Source organism: Phlebotomus argentipes, unplaced genomic scaffold, assembly GCF_947086385.1.
Source record: "Phlebotomus argentipes unplaced genomic scaffold, Phlebotomus argentipes genome assembly scaffold_18, whole genome shotgun sequence".
In the NCBI taxonomy this organism is placed as follows: Eukaryota; Metazoa; Arthropoda; class Insecta; order Diptera; family Psychodidae; genus Phlebotomus; species Phlebotomus argentipes.
In genome coordinates this window covers 10,716,259-10,736,068 of record NW_026776177.1, presented here as the reverse complement: position 1 = coordinate 10,736,068, position 19,810 = coordinate 10,716,259, and the positions used below count along the sequence as shown (strand labels likewise).

General features: G+C 37.8%; 3 protein-coding genes across 6 annotated transcripts in view; 2 read left to right on the top strand and 1 right to left on the bottom strand.

The window, feature by feature from the left end:
• LOC132261277 (neuronal calcium sensor 2) overlaps positions 1-10,096 on the top strand; it is a 32,412-nt gene extending 22,316 nt beyond the window's left edge. The window contains exons 4-5 of one of the 2 annotated variants that reach the window (XM_059760009.1): positions 5,738-5,866; positions 6,557-10,096. In XM_059760009.1, the coding sequence (XP_059615992.1) occupies positions 5,738-5,866; positions 6,557-6,733 (306 nt within the window). In that variant the 3' untranslated portion in view covers positions 6,734-10,096. The remainder of the gene's footprint in view (positions 1-5,737; positions 5,867-6,556) is intronic. The other variant, XM_059760008.1, reaches the window with a different exon arrangement.
• Positions 1-15,405, top strand: part of LOC132261276 (neurocalcin homolog) — a 39,864-nt gene extending 24,459 nt beyond the window's left edge. Inside the window, exons 2-5 of the mRNA XM_059760006.1 lie at positions 10,108-10,484; positions 10,553-10,671; positions 11,076-11,264; positions 11,503-15,405. Coding sequence (XP_059615989.1) covers positions 10,415-10,484; positions 10,553-10,671; positions 11,076-11,264; positions 11,503-11,697 — 573 coding nt within the window. The 5' untranslated portion in view covers positions 10,108-10,414 and the 3' untranslated portion in view covers positions 11,698-15,405. The remainder of the gene's footprint in view (positions 1-10,107; positions 10,485-10,552; positions 10,672-11,075; positions 11,265-11,502) is intronic.
• Positions 15,406-15,449: 44 nt separating this feature from the next.
• LOC132259801 (b(0,+)-type amino acid transporter 1-like) lies at positions 15,450-19,696 on the bottom strand. 3 transcript variants are annotated; one of them, XM_059757569.1, is made up of 6 exons: positions 19,443-19,696; positions 17,579-17,642; positions 16,703-17,507; positions 16,318-16,642; positions 15,941-16,259; positions 15,450-15,837 (listed from the first exon to the last, which is right to left on the bottom strand). In XM_059757569.1, exons 2-6 carry the CDS (start codon positions 17,580-17,582, stop codon positions 15,770-15,772), a joined length of 1,521 nt encoding a protein of 506 aa, XP_059613552.1. In that variant the 5' UTR covers positions 17,583-17,642; positions 19,443-19,696; the 3' UTR covers positions 15,450-15,769. The 3 variants fall into 3 exon arrangements, with proteins under 3 accessions (XP_059613552.1, XP_059613553.1, XP_059613554.1); XM_059757570.1 differs by lacking the exon at positions 19,443-19,696 and adding an exon at positions 19,147-19,223; XM_059757571.1 differs by lacking the exon at positions 19,443-19,696 and adding an exon at positions 17,852-18,185.
• Positions 19,697-19,810: the final 114 nt, after the last annotated feature.

Below are 19,810 nucleotides of genomic sequence, written 5' to 3'. Positions count from 1 at the left end.
AATTAAATTGGATTTTCTTCATGCCGAAGGGGTTAGATAGCTGGCGGTGGGAAGAGTAGGGGGACCAGATTGAGGCTCAGGGTGAAATGATGACGATACCAAAAGACCATCGTCATCCCTTCCAATGTTAATTTAGTTTGACTTTGTAATATGGAACTTAATACCGATGCCACACTAATATTTCATATTTATATATCATTTTAGTTTTATCAAGGGTGTCTCCCAGTTACCATGACTAACCAAGTCACTAACTGGTGCATAACCCCATAGAGATTTTCAAGCCATTTTAATTTTTATACTTGCGTCACTGTAATGAAAGCAATATTGAGTTGAGATACACGTGAAATTACTTGATAAATTATTAACATTCTGTCTTAACTAAGTAAGTGATAGTTACAATTCAATATTCAAGCTTTGAAAAATCACACAATTTTCTAGATATTACTATTCTTTTTTAAAAGAATATTTTTCTGAATCCTTAACTTTATACACCTAATATTTTGCAGAGAACATAATGTTAAATTCTTCCAATAAATTCACATCTCCAATTTAATATTTCCTTTTCTGCTCTCAGCCATTTAAATCACATGCTTCCACCATATCGAAATCAGCATTTTAACATTCAGAGTTTATTGATATAAAAATACAGCTTAACAAGATCGATTTTTAAAGCATTCTCACTGTGAATAGAAATTTCAGTGCTCTTTGTCAGTGAAGAGGGAATGTCAAAAAGGTCACTGGGAGTTTATACATATATTGTGAAAAAGCTTCTGGCAATTTTTTCATTCTCAAAAGCCACAAGAAATTTCCTCCTTCTCAGACTAATTGGTACTTTGGATAGAGGGAGAAAATTCAACCCAATTACACAGTGTTATAAAATAGAACAAAACTATGGAAAACTTGCATTCAATTCGCCAATAAGACCATGATGGAGCTTTAAAAGCACTACCCAAAGGGGTGGCAAAAATCGAGAGAGAAATTTGATCATGTGCCAAAAGTAGTCCAGACTCACCATCTTGATTTTCCTTCACGTATGCTGCCTGAGAGGCAACATGGAGTCAATATGGTGTCTTTTTGTTCGTCACAAAAACGTCTTTTTGAGGACGTACTAAAAAAGGAGCTTGACATAAAGTTTATCAGGCTGACATTTGTGAGTGTGTCTGTTTATACATTTGCTGTTTATCGACCACAAAGTGAAATGAATCGTGCAAATTTCAAATGATCAGTCTGTATTTGCAAAGTTTGTCCTTTCTGAGGTTCACCACCATCAAGGAAATCATGCATTCAGCTGAGTATTCTCATGGTGAGAGGTTTGAAGAGTGCCGGAAAATTGCCCTAAGTTTTCAGTCATATTAATCAATAGTCAATTTACATACAGCTATTTTCCTCTTCATCCACGGAAAGCGTGTAATCATAGGAGAAAAGCCCGCAATACTGTATAACTTGCGTGAATTTTTCCTCGTAGTCTCTTTTTTTTCTTCTCCCTTCCTTACCTTTCGACCTCGGTCTCTTGGGTAATTCTTCCTTACCACCCTTTTAAGTGACTTCACGTTGCGGTGAGAGGCAATAAAAGAGGAGCGCGACTCACTGGGAGATAGACAAGCATGAATTTCCTTCCTCTGTTGGTGGTCGCATGAGAATAAGGTCAATGCAGAATTGTCAGTTTTATTGCAATCATTAAATTTAAATTTACTCCCCACAATATCCTAGTGTTTTCTAGGCGTGTACGTGAAAATTCGTCTCAAGAACCAAATTATGTAAATACAGCCCCAATACCTAAAAGATAGAGCGAAAAAAGGGCTGGAGTGAGTAAAAAAGAAATCGTGCTGGAATGGAATTCATTTAATCTGAATTGCAACGGTTGGAATGAGGGATTCCGTGTGGATATTTATTTAGAATTATATTGTGGCATTTAATGAATCTGACACAAGGATTGTATTTATTCTCCCCATCCGATTTTCCATGTAAAAATAGCACGAAAAACCACCCCCTTTGCTTGAGCATAAAAATATATATCGTGCAAATGCTTTGTGTGTTGGCTCGTTGACGCGGAAGTGGATAACTTTCAATTTTCGCCTAGATATTCCGCCATTGCTTCCGCTCATTCAGTGACCAACAGTCGCGGAGTCTCTCTTAATATATGTACACTGAGAGAAAATAGTCGCAGTTCCCAAGCTTTGTTCAGTGGTCATTGTTTTGTCATTTTCTTTCCCTGATTAATTTACTTGCTCTTAATACCGTTGATTTTCTTTGTGCACTGTTGGCAAAAGCCCCTCGCTAGGTGTTAGTAAGAAAGTAATTTGATTAAGGAGCGTGTCTCAATTTTATTCTGTCATACTTACCCTTAATCACGACGTATGTGACTTTCCGCTGAGTGTAAAATTCTTTATGTGGTCGCGCACAAAGAAGAGACTATAATCACCTGGATGATAACAATTTAGCATTATAACTCTGACATTTTCCTTTCTCTGCACACAAACACGTGGTGGCAGACCCAAGAGTTGTGGTTGGAGGTGGGAAATAACCACGAGAGATAGACTGACTAAGAGAAGGAGCCGCACAAACGCACATTTTGGGTGTGGCGTTGATGAAACAGGAAAGCAAAATTTGAGTGTTTCGCTTAAAATGGTTGATGGGTATATTCATATATATGTAGTACGATGCTCCTTTAACCTTTTGCCGTACGGAAAGAATGCGTGAACTTTTGCCTGTCAATATGGCATTTGTCATGAGGACGTCTCTCTGTGTTGCCTGCTCATTCCCGGGACATCGCGTTGAATTAATTTTATTCCTGACGCAAGTTTACTGGGAAAGCTGAGGACAAAAAGGCTACGGAGTGTGGCAAATGGATGAAACATGTACCCAAAATCTCCGTGGGTCGCCTTTGACCTGTGCTATGAGTGGGACGAGTAATGAGGATTGTGAGATAATTAAATGAAATGAGGAATACTTAATAATGTTGTCACACAAATTTTATTTTTCACAGCGAAGTAACAATGTTCTGAATGCGATGACGTGAGGATGGAAGTGTGATCGCGCCTCATTTGACTCTGTTCTTTATCGCAATTATCGTATGTGCGGACGTGGAAAATTGTTTGAATTTAACACTTGAAGTGTGTCGTACAACAGTTTTATCAATGCACGTGGGAGGGGGCGAAAAGCACGCATTTCTCGCCCCAATTCCACACGTTCACGCACACACACACTCTTCGTTGCGATATTTACCTTTGACATGGTGACGGAAAAGTTGAAAAAGCCAATATCAAATGATTCAATCAAATGGAATAGGAGTAATTCTTCTGGACACTAATTGATCCAAACGTTGATTTGTGTACGTGATGAGCTGGGAAATCCGTTTTTGGTGCTCTCGCAAATTAATTCCGCCAAGCACGAAAGCTTCGATAAGTCCTCTTCTACTTGCAGTCATATTAGGGAAATCCAATTGTGAGGATATTTCCACCTCTTGCCATTTCCCTGATAAACTCTACACCCACTAAAGCAGATACTTCCGCTTAAGCGAAAAACTTCTCACCAATCAATAACATAAACTCTTTCTAAGTGGATAGGAAGGATGTTTTCGAAACACTATAATTTATCACAGCAACACATTTCACATTAATTGAAATTGAGCAAGTTATAGGTATGTAGGTTGTATGGCTGTCATTTGATTCTCATTATAAACTTTCGAAATTAGCCCATCGTAAATCTCAGTGACAAATCCAACAGCAAGTTAAGAGATTAGAAGCAATCTCGAGAATCTTGAGTGGAATTAATGGTGATAAATTCTTCGCAAATTAGTGGATGAACATTCCTATTGTTTAATTTTCTTTCTTATTCATCTTATTCAATCAAGATCCTATTCAACTGCATTGAGAGCTTTTGTAGTATCTTAGATTTGGCCAAAGTCTCGCACATAAATAAAAAAAAAGATTTACATAATGGAAAAAAAATCAGAGCGCTGAAAAACCTCATCTTTTCCTCTTACTATTAATAGCCAAAACCACGTGTCACAATTTCTGCCGCAGATAAATTCAATTTCACCCTGATAACATCACTATAATTGTCTTCTGGAAGGAAATTCAATTAAAATTTCCATTGTGGCAAATTTTACCTTAATCACCCCAACCGTGTTTTCTGATAGAGGTAAACAGCGACTGACGCAATTGAATTTTATCATCAATTTCGTGTTGATTTAAAGCACAGCTACACACATGTGTTGTGTGGCAAAGTTGGTGAAAAATTATGGAAAATCAATGGGACATATTTTCCTCCCTTTTATACCAACTAATTCATTAGTTTATCACTGGGGGTGTGTAATTTCAATGTGTGAGGCTTTTTAGTATTATAGTAATACGGAAAAGAGGAAAGTGTCCACCAGAAAGAGATAAAAGTCAGGGACAATTTCGTGATAAAGTCTCCTTTATATGATTAAGATGATAAAAATGTGACACTGTGTAACCTCATAAAATGGCCCAAAAGGGCGATTCTCTATTGAGAGAGTTTTTTTCTCGTCCATCTCATGAAAAAGGGTGGTTTTTAATTAGACTAATTTGGGGATCGATGATAATGTTCTAATCCCATTTCCTTCTCTTTTTTCCTCAACTTCAGTCAAGCTTGAGAATTTATGCCATTTCACCTGCAATGTTTAGATAAGTTCTCCTGAAGGAGTTTCTTTTGTGTTGGAAATCACTCCTAAAATGATTTTCACTGACAATTTCTTCACTCTTTGTGATGAAAGTCCGCCCTTTCATTTTGCCCGCAAGCACAAATGTTCAGGTGTGAAGTATAAAGTGTGGAAGAATACGAAAAATTCCTTTTCCACGCCATTGTCTTAAGAAGATTGAGTGACTTTGCGGAGTGTGGAGAAAGGATTTTCTGATCACTCACCCATCTTATTCTGTGCGAGTGTATCAACTCTCTTGCCCTCCTTTTCTGTGAATGGGTGAGCATTATGGGTGGTTGCGGAAAATCTTCAACAATAGCAAAATATACAGGGGCATTCTATTCGACGTCAATGCAGTCTCGGGATTTTCATTTCAATGCTATACCGCTGAGACAATGGCGTCGAGTTTCCACAGAGCATCTTCAACAGAAATGTGTACCATTATTTATTTGTTGTCTAAATATTTTATGGAAGTAAGTCGGATTTTTTGGAGGGATGGGTGTTGGCGCGCTCACGAGAGGCTAAAAAGAGCATGACGGAGCGTGTCTGTTACTTTTAATTTATTATTCCCTCCGCATTATACCATGTGTACATTAGTTAAAAACATTATGTGGAAATGGTGGATGAGCGACAATGTTAATTCATTAAAATTCTCTCTCTTCCTCTCATCATTTCCACTCTGATGTCATTCATGTCCAATATTAATTTGTGTGAGATCATCAATACAATGGGAAAAAGCTCGCTTTGCTGGACATGAATACTGAATAACGCGAATAACTGCTATTCAATTAAAAGTCTTTTCGTCTGGAAAATGATGATGTTTCATGTGAAATTAAACTGTAGATAGTTTTCCGTATACTTTGGCTTACATTTATCCTTAAATCTCTAAAGTTTCGAGTCACAAAATAGCTACAGAACCGAGATTAAAGTGCTGTGATCTGCAGTTAATAAGGGAGAAATGGGGATAAATAACCAAAATGTTATTTTAAAAATGATCGTTCCTTCCGCTGTCATTGTCATTGTCCGAAGTGGTTTAATTTTCCTACTAATTGCTTTTCCTTGTCTGTTTTACAGGAATTTCTACTGGCAATAGACGTTACATCGAGTGGTACGCCGGAGGAGAAGTTAAAATGGGCATTTAGGATGTACGATGTGGACGGAAATGGCGTCATAGACATTCAGGAGATGACGAAAATTGTACAGGTAAAATCACCGAAGGTTTTTCTCTCGCATTTGTTGTCCCATAAAACCATGGGATGATGGTAATAATTTATAATTTCTCATCATTAGGTGATTTTTTCATCCTAAATCGCCTCCTCGTTACTCGGAGTTGCCATTAAACCCCTTTTCACTGTCAATCTTCATCTTGTGCTTTGTGTGGAAAAATCCTTGGGGGGAATTCTATGTTTATTCGTATTGTTTTTTCTACAATGGCAGAATGTGGGGTGGTGAATTCATTTCGTCTTGATGAGGGTGATTTTTCGGATAGACTCACACACATTCAGACGCTGGGGGGGGGGAAGGAAAAAAATTCATGAATTGTGGAATACACAATGAAATGCTTCTATATTCCCAAATGTCTGAAATTCCAATAAATCAGTTGACTTGTTTTATTTTATTCCACGGTACACAAGAGGCAATCAAGCGGATGGGGGGCGGGTGGCATAACAACACGGGGAATATGTCTTTTATTCAGACAAAAATCACCATGTGAGGGAATTGACCGATTTATCGGCAATGCAGTGGGACAAAGGAGATGGTTTTTGAATATAAATTCGTTAGACTTTCTCCGTGTGCACATGAAAACGTGATTGAAATGGCAACGAATTCTTGTGAAAATAACACTTTCTCCCATGGGTTTTGAGTGATGTTAAAATGAGAATTATTTTGTAGGCCATTTACGACATGCTCGGCGCTTGTTCGTCAAATCGCCCCGCCGATTCGGCTGAGGAGAGAGCCAAGAATATATTTGCAAAGATGGATGAGAACAATGATGGGCAACTGACGCAGGATGAGTTTTTGAAAGGTTGCCTCCAGGATGAGGAATTATCAAAAATGTTGGCGCCTTAAGAAGGCGTTTCATAGAGACAAACATGAGTTATTTAAAATAACAATTACAATTTACAAGATATTAATTGTAACTTAAGTGAAGATAAAGAATAGGAGAAGAGACAAGCGTATTCTACTCTCCAAATGCAAAAAGTAACTCTGTACAATTCATATATGAATTATTGTTGATGGACATTGAGAATAGCAATCATCAGGGTGGAAAATTCTATTTATGATTTCATTTAAACTTTATTAAGAAGTTTCCTTTAATTATTTTTCCGCATCGCCGCTCACTCTCTCATATTTAATTATTAATTAATTCATTTTTTACTCCTCATCCTCGTTCAACTCAGTGAGTCAAATAAGATTTCCATCCCGGAGTTTCCGCGATAAACATCTATCCATCCATTAGCATCCTGAGCAGAGGCGTCACAGAGTGCTAAATCCTCGTTTTTCTCCGTCTATGTCGCAATTTACATTACATATGACGAATTGCAACGTATTATTTCCGAGATTCACGTCTTAAGATTGTGAAGGGAAGAAATGCACAGAGACTTTCTCAATGACAAGGATAAATGCCATGGATTCAATAAATTCCGCCCTCTTTTCGTCTGCCATCCCGTTCAAGTTGAGATGATTATTGACAATCCTCCTTGTGTAATAAACTCCAAGACGACAGAGAACATTCCAAATGGCATGAATGTGGATGAGGAAATTCCTTTTGATTCCCAATGTTGTCGATCAAACTTTTTACAGTCTCACCAGAGAAAATATTTCCATGCTCTTTATCCCTCTTCTTATGGCAGAGATATTTCTCAGCAAATATCTTTCATACAAATTCACATCGAATACGAGGACTTTTGGGCTCCAATTAGAACATTCCGGGTCGTCAATCGCGACAGATGGAATGCGCTTCAAGTGAAAATTCCACTTGATGACCTTTTCCTGCTCTGCTTTCTCCTCATTCTCTCTCTCTCTCTCCATTTTTCCACCCAACTTCACTGTGTATTCACCCTCAATTAAAAATTAATGAACTAATTATTAGCCGTGAATTACAGCATAAATTAATTACGAGCATTTCCTTTGCTTCTTCGGCGCAACAGATTTTTCCCTCTTCGTTTTTTCTCGAGTGGAGGGAAGATCTTAAATAGGCAAATGCTTCGCATCTTAGAAATATATGAATAGTGAATTTTTTAAAATGCAACTCTCAAAGACAATCTCTCTCAAACTTATGGAGGAAAAAAAGAAACTTGCAAATTTACTGATATAAATTGTTAAAGGGACATTTTTAAGATGGATTATATAATGATAAAGTATGGATAATGAAATAATTTCGCTCCCTCGCATCTAATGGCGAGGGAAATGCAATTTTTCTCTGCGAAATATTGTACTGTGTCCTTATCCATAGCACGGATGAGGTGCACTATGGGACATACTTGGAAGAAATGACAAATGCAGTAATTGTGCACGCTGTACTGGTTTAATAGGATATTTCGTGGCGAATTAGATTATAGTCATATATCATCGTACTTTCTTCTTTGGACAAAATCAAGTCACAAGCAACTAGTTGCAAGTGATTGTCTCACACTTGTTGACTCTGGTGCTCATGAGTAAATATCATTTCTCCAGTTCTTACACTTCACACAGAATAATTCATTCCTCACCATATCTTAAATGCATTTCGTAACTTTTAATTTCATTTTTCTCTCTTTGAAAAGAATATTGAAAACAATTGAGGGAACATTGGCTGTTAAGTGGAACAATTTAATTTATGTCACTCGAATCTCACTGATCGACCTTCTTGGAGATCAGTATAAAGCCATGAGAGATATGTTGGGATTTACTCCTTTTGCAGAGTGTATGGGAGAATGGCATTTCCGATCTCCACCCGTGGAAATGCTCTGCTTATTAGCATGCATTGACATAAAATAGATTGATCCGCTAAACTGCAGCACAGCCCATGTAAGGAGAAAATATCGCTAGATAGGCAATCAACCACGTGATGACATTTCTAATAAGAATATTTTAAATATTAATGACATGAGAAACCTAAAGTAAATGTAGGCGTTAAGTGGAAAAGAAATCATATTAAATACTATATTATATACATATTACTATTATAGAAATTGATGGGCACAAAGCTTATTTTACTATTACCACAAATGAGAAAACCAAATGGCTTTTACTGAACATGGCGAGAAACTATCTTTAAAGTGAACAACTGTACTATTTTCATGGTGTATACTCGTAAGAAAGGCAAAGAAAGGCTACTTCTATTGCTAAATATGATGACATTTTTCTACTGGTCTAATGAAAAACTCTTCTTTCTGAATGCGCATTATTTTCTTCTCTTGAACTAAAAGGAAAACGTCATGTAAGAAGATATCGAAGATAAAAAGAAATTCTCTGTATCAACTAAATAGATGTTATAACATGAGTGTTTTACTTCATCATGTAATAAAACAAAGTGGCGGAAAGGTTAATATTCAAATATTCAATGAAAACCAAAAATATTATCTCTCGATGTAATATTGAATGTAATTCATCATCAAGCAAACACGTATTTTCATCTCAATATTGTCAGCAAAGTTTTATTCCCCCTCCAATTTCATCGTGGTCAATTATGAAATCAAATGGAAAAATGAAATATGAGATTCTGAAAAGCTTTGCTTTTGAAAAAATGATCCAAAGATAACAAAAAGATATATTGTTAAATCACTGCCCCAAAATTTTAATTCATTTTGACGAAGGATGTTAAGGAAAAAAGATACTTATGACAATGTAATGGTTCGAGCTAAAAAAAACAATGGATATGCATATTAAAGGAAAAGGGAATTTTTTTAAATATGAAAAAAAATCATTGTAGTGAGTGTAAAGGATGGTCTTGTCCAAGAAATATTTTGAATTTATCAATTATGAAAAAATAATTATGGATATTGAGAAAGTAATAATGTGCGCATCAATGTTAAATAATGTGCGCTATAAAACATGCAGATAAATTTAATCAATTTTAATAAAAAAACATAAATCAACATGAAAAATGTTAAGGACAATGAATAGATGATCGGGAAATGAGGTTTTTTGTGAAGGATTTCGAGAAGAGACGAAATAGTGTGTGTGTGTGTAAGGCAAAAACCAGCAGGAAAATTGTTGAATAAAATTCACCAACAAAGTAAATAAGTATGAAAATCACATGTGTTGTAATTAGAACAGAATATTATTTAATTATAAATTAATTGACATATCGATATAAAATTGCTCTTTTACATTTTTAACCGGCTGCTCGCGTTTTGTGATGTTTTTCGCGGAAAATTTTTGCCACATTTGCAACGTGCAATTGATGTACGTAATTGTGAATAATTTATTTAATTACTGTCTGTCTCTCCCCAATCTAGGTACCATCAGAGAATTCACTTGTATATCCGAAGATAGGTGATCGGATGCACTACCGTAGAGTATTAAAATAATTTGTAGAGAAATAGAAACAGTCCTACTGACAGTGACTCTGAAGAGTGAGAGAGGAGGTCTTATCCAAGCAGACTCACACGAGGGGAGTCCTGACTTCTCTCTGGCTAGGCGGCTTTCGCAGAAGCTGGCCAATTGGTGACGCAGCCACATAAAAGACAGGAGACAAGTGCGAGTGAAGCGACTTCACAATATCCACCCATCCACCCAATTGCCGTCGAAGATAGATAACACAAAATGGGAAAGCAAAACAGTAAACTGAAGCCAGAAGTGCTGGAGGATCTGAAACAGAATACAGAATTCACGGGTATGCAGTGCCTCTGCCCTTTGCTTATGACACAATGCTTTCATCTCTGTTCTCTCTTTGCACTTCAGATGCAGAAATTCAAGAATGGTACAAAGGATTCCTCAAGGATTGCCCAAGTGGACACCTTTCAGTGGAAGAATTCAAGAAAATCTACGGAAACTTCTTTCCATACGGCGACGCGAGTAAGGTGAGTCGCAATATAAGTCGATAAAATTGAACAACTTGTCAGTCCATTTTCTATGAACGACGAAAAACACACTATGAGCTTGTTATTGAGGAATTTTCAGCTAGTTGGTGTGTTTCTCGGGCGATGAAAATCTTTGGAAACTTTGTAAACAACTGCCACTAATTTTCTCCGGAGAATGAATTTATAATAAGTTTGCTTAACTCAAATTCTTCCGACTAAACACAGACGACGAGATGTTAGCAAGTAGAGAAGAAAATAACAGTCTAGTGATGAGAATAGTTGCGACTTGAGCCAAATGTCTGAAAAAGGCAGATATTTAGAGAATATTGATGTAAAATCTTGTTGTTCGAAAAGTAATTATAAAAGCTCGTCTTTTCTGTATTTTTTGCGCCGCCAAAACAAAGTTTGCTGAACATGTTTTCCGAACTTTCGATGCGAATGGCGATGGCACGATTGATTTTCGAGAATTCCTGTGCGCCCTGAGTGTGACATCGCGTGGGAAACTTGAGCAGAAGCTCAAGTGGGCCTTCTCCATGTACGATCTCGATGGCAATGGGTACATATCTCGTCAGGAGATGCTGGAAATAGTCACAGTGAGTACAGCGAGAAACGAAGGGGAGGGGGCACTTTACAAGAAATCCATTGAACTACACGGAACAGTTTCGCTGAACACTGAAATCTCAACTTTCCGGGAATAATATACAATTGCATGAGCAAAAGGAGGCCACATTAGTTGAGTGGTAGACGCGCATTGTTGTAATTCGCAATGGATTTCTTGTGAAGTGTCTTCGTAGTGTACAAAGATTTTTGCATCTCTGTGGGTTTCTGTAGGCAATCTATAAGATGGTGGGCAGTGTGATGAAGATGCCGGAGGACGAGAGCACGCCGGAGAAGCGAACAGACAAGATCTTTAGGCAGATGGACCGCAACAAGGATGGCAAGCTCAGTCTCGAGGAGTTCATCGAGGGCGCCAAGAGTGATCCATCCATTGTTCGATTACTTCAATGCGATCCGCAGGCGCAGTGAACAATCCGTCGCCAATACCTTGATAATTACATATATTTCCTTCCATTTCAAAAATATCTAATATTCAGCTAACTTTCCAGCATCACAAACTGCTCAGCTCAATTCTGATGAGATTTCCATTTGCCATTTTGAATCCGCAGTTACTCTTTTGCATTTTAATCTCCCTCAGCCGGATTCCCTTTGTGTGTATAGTTTTGTTGCGAGCGTTAGCCTTTCTTGCACCATCACATTACTCCCTAGTGCGTCATTATGAATATTTTATACTGTTATGAGCTTATTTATTGACTTTAACTGTGCTAGAGAACGCAGAAAAGTTGCTAATGTGAATGATATAAGAGGAATATCCACTCAACACAGTGTTATTTTTTTCGCCAGAGCAACGTTGAGAGCTGAAAGTAATTTTTTATTGCTCTCTTGGCTTTTTTCTGCTTCTTTCGGGGGTTTTGTGTACACGTCCGAAGGTATTTCATGCTTTTATGCTTTTGCCACGATAATTTTCCTCTCATGGGAAAATAGAGAAATGCTTTGAATGCAAGCCAAATGGGATATTTCACCGTGAGACTCCAAGCGAATAGGATACAAACAGAGGTTGTTATAGCCTGTGGAGTCTCTCGGCGAAATATCACATGGAATTCTATGTAAACTCGGATTGTTCGCTCCATCCCGCGAATCGCGTTGAAAATTCACACCTTTGCCCATCCACATGTCCCTTGAGAGATGCGCCCTCCATTCGAGTGATTATGATTGTGAAGAGAGACGGTTTTCAGCAGGCATTCTACTCATAAGCCGGAATCAGATATCAATTTGCACAGACTTCTCTATTCCCAAGAAAACGTGTATTGAAAGGAGAAAAATGTTGAATTGAAAGAGAAAATAGTCAATTAATGAGTATTGATATGGAAAAATTCAAATGAAACTGATTAATCAATCGTCTCAGAGCGTTTTCAATTCCTTCGAGCGCGAAATTACTCAAATGAAATCTTTGAATAAACACAATTACGATGGAAAAGTCAATAGCAAGAAAATTTTTCATGATATCCTCCAAGATTACTAAAAATGTAGATAGAATAATTTCACTATTATAATACGCTTTCTAAATCTCTTAATCTCTCTTTCAAACACAAGAAAACAAAAATATAATAATATACTTATACAAAAGGAAAAACATTTAAACAAGTATTTAAAGAACAATTCTTGCTATTTCATGGACATGAAATGTATTTAAAAAAAAGGCGTTATTGATGAAAAATTTATTCTAATTAGATAATCGAAAGAAAATGATAAGACAAGTTTCAAGCACTTTCCTAATGTTAACTCTCTCTCAAATCTTAAGAAGAAAAAATTGAGCAGACTATTTACTTGGAAGTAAGATTGCATCTCACATCTTGGTCACTCTTGATATTTAATGTTAAAAGTATATTGGATAAAATATATGAGAAAAATATACATGAAAAAAAACGTTGACACTTTCTTAAATCTTTGATAAGACATACTGAACACTTCTTCACACAGATAACAACCGAGAAAGTAGAATTATAAATGTTCAATCTTATTCCTTTTAACTTTCTCTTATCATACGCTGCAGAAAAAAAGGAATCAGCTATAAAAAAAACTGTGTGTGTGAAAAAATACCTCAAAAACTACTGTTGTAATTTAATGTGAAGACAAGAAGCAGGAAGAATATGAAATTGTGTGTGTAAAAATTGAGAAGTGAAACACATTTCATCATTTTCAATGTGTACAGAGTGTCAGGCTCAAAATCTGTAATATCACACTATTAATCATTGCACTATTGAAGTATTTTAATGATATATTTGATCATAACATTGCTAGGTAACTTAAGTAGAAAATATATTTCTCATGAATATGAACTCCCTAATCTAAATATTATTTACAAATTGAATAAACATAACACCATAGAGTGTCTCTCAAAGTATAATTTCACAAAGTACATGAGAAGGATAAAGCAAGAATGGCGATTTCTGTAAAATAGGATATTAAAAGAAAATGTAAAATTGTTTAGGGTTAATTTTAGGAATTCTAAGAGATGTGAAAACATTTTTTGATCTTTTAATTGTGACAAAACTGACGTCCTCCTTTCCAACTTAATCTTAATTATCGGAGCTGATAAAAGTGTATTTATAAATTTAGTATATTGCGAGATGTCATATTTTTAGGACATACTTCTTTACCTTCTATAATCACTCTTTTATCCTATTCACTAATATAATATAGCTTGTCTTCCCTCCTGTCATTCTCTAACCAAATTCAATTTATCTATCATTTTTTTGATCTTGTAAGCATTGTTACTGGTTCCTAAATTCGACTGTAAAACGAATGATGAAATTAACAAAAAGAAATTGATATTCCCACCAAAGATTTTGAGAAAACACGTGAAAATAACAACGCGAAGTACGAGACGAATTATTACAGATTGTAACGAAAGATAAATTAATCCCATAGATTGTTTCCCTATTGCAAATCTACTTGTAGAATTTCTGGGTGAGTTTTATTGGTTTTATAATGATGAGTTTGTTCGATTATCGGAAAAATGGTTCTAAAATAGATATAAAATCTGAGTTTATCGTGAATATTTTGAGTTTAAGAAGCCAAACATGGAGTGATTTGCAATAGGGTTTTTTTTTTGTTTTTGGCGAATTGACATTATCAACAATTCCGATTCTTTCTCTGAAAGTCCTTTTCAAGTCACCTGTCATGCCCTAATCCTCAATCGACATTATCTCGTTTGATAAATTGAAGGACACTATATTGAATAAAAAAAATGACGAAAAATACAGATATAAAAATCTGCACAAAACAAAGCATGGAAAATTGTTAAGCACACTGAAAGTTTATGAAAAAGAGAGAGAGCAAGAAACTGTTTAACCCTTTAGTTAAGTATATATTTTACCCTCTCATGAACTCATTGCGATTGTGTTTCCTCACAGAGGTCGTATGGTTACAAAAAAATTGTGATTTCTTGTGAATTTTTTGTACGGATGCATCATGATTGAGTGCTTGTTTTGGTGTGTGAATGTTTTCAGGGAGACAAAAGGAAGAACTCTAAGCATAGAATACAATTTTCTCCGCAATCATTAGAAATCGAAGGAATTCAACTCAAGATTTACAACAAATATTCAATCTATAACTTTGCATGTACGGCCTATAGTTGTTACAAAGTCAACAGGAGGATTTGAATAATAACATGAAAAAATGTACCACCAATAGAATATTTAACACTTTTAAATGTCCCAACTGTTTTCCCCTTCATTTCCGATGTTCAATATCCGTTTACTTAGATATTCACTTGAAGTGCAAAGAGAGATATTCAGAGAGAAAAAAAACAAAGAGAGACAGACGAAATTGTTGAACCCAGGCAAAGAGTGGTGAAAAAGAAACATTTGGATTAATTTAGCGACAAGAGAAGATATTTGTTATTAATTATAACGCATAGTTATGGAGTATATTCAAAAACAAAAACAAGTCGATGTAAGTGATCACTACAGAGATAAGAGATAAAAATATCTGGAACAACAATCTTCATTATACGTTGTGAATTGTAGTTTTGCTTAAACAAACTTTTTTCATTGACGATGACGAGAAAGATAGATGAAAAACATGAAAAAGCAAATCACGAACTGTGTAAAATTTTACTGCAATTTAATATTAATTTTAACTTTAAATAAATATATCGTAAAACTTTCACAATTGCCAATTTCTTTGCGAAACACTTTCTCCCAAGATTACCTCTGACTCATCACAATTTCTGTTGATACAATATTTAGCGCTCATCGATTTTTATCCTTCATATCTGTCGGAACGCGTATAATAAGTGAGAGGTCCCTGCCATTCATAAATCACCCCATTCAAACTATAAAGCTGCCCTTCTTAAATATTTACACACTGTCTCGTGCCTGTATTTTGCGACTTCAACCCGCATTTCGAGTGAGTGAAGATGATAAAAGGGGGTCGAATGGGTGATTTACTACGAGTGAAACTCCACAACAAACGCTCGAATTAATTTATATAACAAAAAGCTTAGCTGTACAACTTAACGATACAAATATAAATCTCAATCGGCACTTTCACTTTCAGATGGCACAACCTCGAAGAGCACTTGGGTTAGGAACGTGAATTTCCCTGTAAAATCGATGGAAATTGCATGAATTTGAGAAGATTCAAGTAGAATTGCCAGCACTAAATCTACCAGTGTGGTAGATGAAGTGCTAAAGCATCCACTCACCCATTATTTTCGGTCTCTTCTTGTAGTAGACGAAGGGCGCGTAGACCGCCACGCCGCTCAGGATGAAGCCCACGGCGAAGAGGTACTTGAGGGATGGATCCGCAATCATTGGCATCACAGACAGGAAGACAGAGACCGCGAGAGTGATGAATGGCAGAATCAGTGGCACTTTGTAGGGTCGATGGACGTGGGCGTGGGTTTTGCGCATAATGAGGAGCGCCGCAGTGGCACAGCCGTAGAAGAACCAGATGAGAAATGAGGCGAACTCAATCAGCTCCCCAATATTGCCCACCAACATGAACAGGAAGGCGATGATTCCCTGCAAAATCGCGCACTTAGTCACTATGCCTGTAGTGTTTGAAGACAGTGGGGATTACCTGCATGGCAACGGCGGGTCCAGGAGTGAATCTCCGGACGTGGATGTAGGAGAGAGGCTTCAGCATGTGTCCCTCTCGCCCGGCCACGAAGCACAGCCGAGTCACGCCAAACTGTATGCTGAGTGCACAGCCAAATGTGGCAAGCGCCACTCCTAGAGGAATGATGAAGGAAAATGGACCCAGGACGCGATCTCCAAAGGCCACAGCGACAGCTGGAGCAGTCATCATCTCATCAGCGCTAAGGACAGTCATGTAGGCCATGTTCATGAACACATACAGTCCCGTGATGATTGGCACAGCAATGACAATGGATCTCAGGATGTTCCTATGAGAGACGCACATGTGAGAAAAAGGATAATTGAGAAAAAGAGTGGAAAATGCTCACTTCTCTGGGGCCTTTATCTCCTCGGTGACAGTGGTGACGCTGGACCATCCATCGTAAGCCCAGAGGCCATTGTAAAAGGCGAGCGCAATAAATCCCGGATTAGTGGTTGTCCCCTGGAAGCCACTTGTGAGGTTTTTCGTGTTGCCAATGGCCAATTCGTAAATCCCACCGCCGATAACAATGAGGCACGCTATCACCTTGCAGAAGCCAAAGATGTTGTTGATGCTCACATACAGCTTCACGCTCACCATGTTGATATAAGTGATGACACCGAGGCCCAGGAATGCTATTAATTTCACAAACAACTCCTCATCCTCCGTACTCATCCTGCTCAGCCCCAGGACGTCTCTGAGTGGCTGGATGGAGTATTCGGCGAATGTGAGCATGATTACGGCTATTTCTGCTGGTCGGAGCACCACCACGTAGATCCAGGCGCATATGAAGGCCGGCAGTGGACCCCAGAATTTGTGGAGACGCCCGAAGGATTCCAGCAGGTAAGCGTACTCCGCTCCGGAGCGCGGAACGACAGTTCCGAGCTCGGCGAAGCACAAGGCACCGATTAAGGAAATTACACCACACACCGCCCACACCACCAGGCACATCCCCACGCTGCCTGAGTATTTGAGGGCCGCCGTCGGGGAGACAAAAATGCCCGAGCCAATCATCACGCCTATGATGATGTTCACGGCCGCCAGCAAGCCCAGTTCTCTCTGCAACCCGACGGCCTTCTTCTCGCCATCTTGTCCCTTGAGCGGCTCCTGAGCCGCCAGGTCCTCCTCAATCTCCTTCTCGCTCCTCTTCCGCTCTGCCGAAGAACAGAAGCACGCTCAGAAAGGAATTTCCCACGAGCAGAATGTCTTTGGTGCAAATTCTTACCCATTACTTCCTCTTATTGCGAGCTTTCCTATGAGATTTCCTTCTCTAAATACCTCTTGAGTACCTGCCAAAGGGAAAAAGAGTTCAAATATGCTCTAAAGGTAAATAACCGATGGTGTAAAAATACAAAGTTTCAGTATGGTTTTTCGTTAAACATTCGGACCAAAGCTCAAAGGTTTTTATATTATATTATCTAAAATTATCTATCTATATATATATTATATTTTTCGGAAAGAATTCCACTCTGTTGAATAGACTTCAACTCCATCTTACTGGTTTTTAGGCAGCTTGCTCTAAATCAATGTGAAAATATCCACAACTCATTCATATCTAGTTTGATTTGAATCACAATCAGCATGAATCATCCGACCTCACTACGCCACTGTGTCTTGTGTTTGATATTGTAATGAGGTGCACCAACAAAGGCGCAATTATCAATCTGGCACGGGTCAGTAACAGCGGGAAGAGTGGAGAGATAATTGATTAAGTAATGCACTAAAAATGCAGAGTAGCAACCACTTTTCCTTTCAATCACACTTGAAAGAGACCCAGAAAGAACTGCGAGGCTTACACAGCCCTCGTCGGCTTTGCCACTCATTTCGCTTATCAGTTGTGATCGGGAGGCATTGAAAATGGAGCCCACGTGGGTGTTTCAACGTCACTTTCACGCTGTGTACCGACGCCACCGAGAATTAAAGTTCAAACACCAAATAATTCCGCAAGAGCATCACAAGAGAGTCATAAATCTTAGTCATTCACCAACATGCTGCCAACAAACCCCACTACAAGTTCACATGAATGATTATCGCGTATCGTCAGCAGGGGGAGGACAACGCTCAATTATCAACTTCTCTTGCCACTACCGCACATGATAATCAGTGACATCATTGTTCGCACGCAGATCAATTAAATCTCTATGGAAAGTTGGCAGAAAACTTAAATTCTGGACTTGTTAGTTAGAATTTATGGACTTTCGTGACACTCTGATAAGCGATACCTCAAATTTTTTACAATATATCCACCCATATCGCGACATATCAATCAATTCCGATGACTTTCAAGTGCCTAAGAACAAGATTAGGAGCCACGTTACGCCAAGATAAGCCAACGTCTGTGAGCGTGACAACATGAAGTGTCCACTTTTTTGGGTCAAGATCACCATTTGGAAGTAGTTTTCCTATTTTTCTATAGTCAATATTCATCTCATGAGAAATTACCATGAGCTTCTATTTGTATTCAATGACGGTTGATAAGAAAACCCATTCAATAATTAGCTTGTATTATAACAATTCGTAATCTGAAGCTTCATTTAGCTTTATGAACTTGAATTGCTCGCCTCTCCTTCACATTATCAATATAAAAATTAGGAACTTATCAATACGAAGCGGCGGAAAGCGTTGAAATACCGAGACAGAAAAAATGCAACTTTGACCTGACGAGCACAATTATAATTTCCGACACCAAAACTTTCCCTAAAATATCAGACTCCTCTGCTAGATAAGTCAATTTCACACACACACCACAGATCTAGGGGAAAAAATGAGAATGCAGTAAATTTTTCCACCCACAGAAATATGCTGATGATAACACACTTTTCCGCTATCTGTCATCCACTGAATGGGGAAACAAAAGCGCGGATTTGCAAAGATATTTGCAAATCAGTTCACTCACTATCAAATCAGAATATTTTCCACTCGCATTTCCATCACAATAACATGGTTTTGGAATCACAGCGGCCCCACAATTATCACTTCCTAATAAAATGGGGCTTAATTATAAACAGAGACACAAAGAGATCATTCACACCAAGTAAATAATTAAGAAATTTTGCGCAATTCAGAGCGAAGTAATGTGGAATAATTACACAATTTAGCAATTAGAATTGTCGCCTCAGACAATCATCTTCCTCCAGAAGAGACACACACTGGACGAAGTCTTCGGCAGCAGACTCACAAATCGACTCTCCAGTTGGCCGACTCTCCACGATACTGCCGCTTTAATTGTGAATCTCTTCCAGCATTGGCGTGAGAAATAATCACTCGGGTTTCTTATCAACTGAACACGACGGGAGAACATCAAACTCAGCACCAAGCTCAGCACTGGAAGTGTGATACTGAACAGACCAGAAGAGACACAGGGAGGAGCTTTTGCCGTGTCTCTCTACACTGCAGATTATTTTGCCACCGTCTCGGTTAATTTATTGAATTAGAAAAATATTTACCCTCCGCGAAG

Bases quoted from the DNA above. Each gene is read 5' to 3' on its own strand.
- LOC132259801 (XM_059757569.1), bottom strand. The intron at 16,643-16,702 runs GTGAGCATTTTC...CGTCTCTCATAG, and splicing joins GAGATAAAGGCCCCAGAGAA to GAACATCCTGAGATCCATTG. The intron at 15,838-15,940 runs GTGAGTGGATGC...TCGATTTTACAG, and splicing joins GAAGAGACCGAAAATAATGG to GGAAATTCACGTTCCTAACC.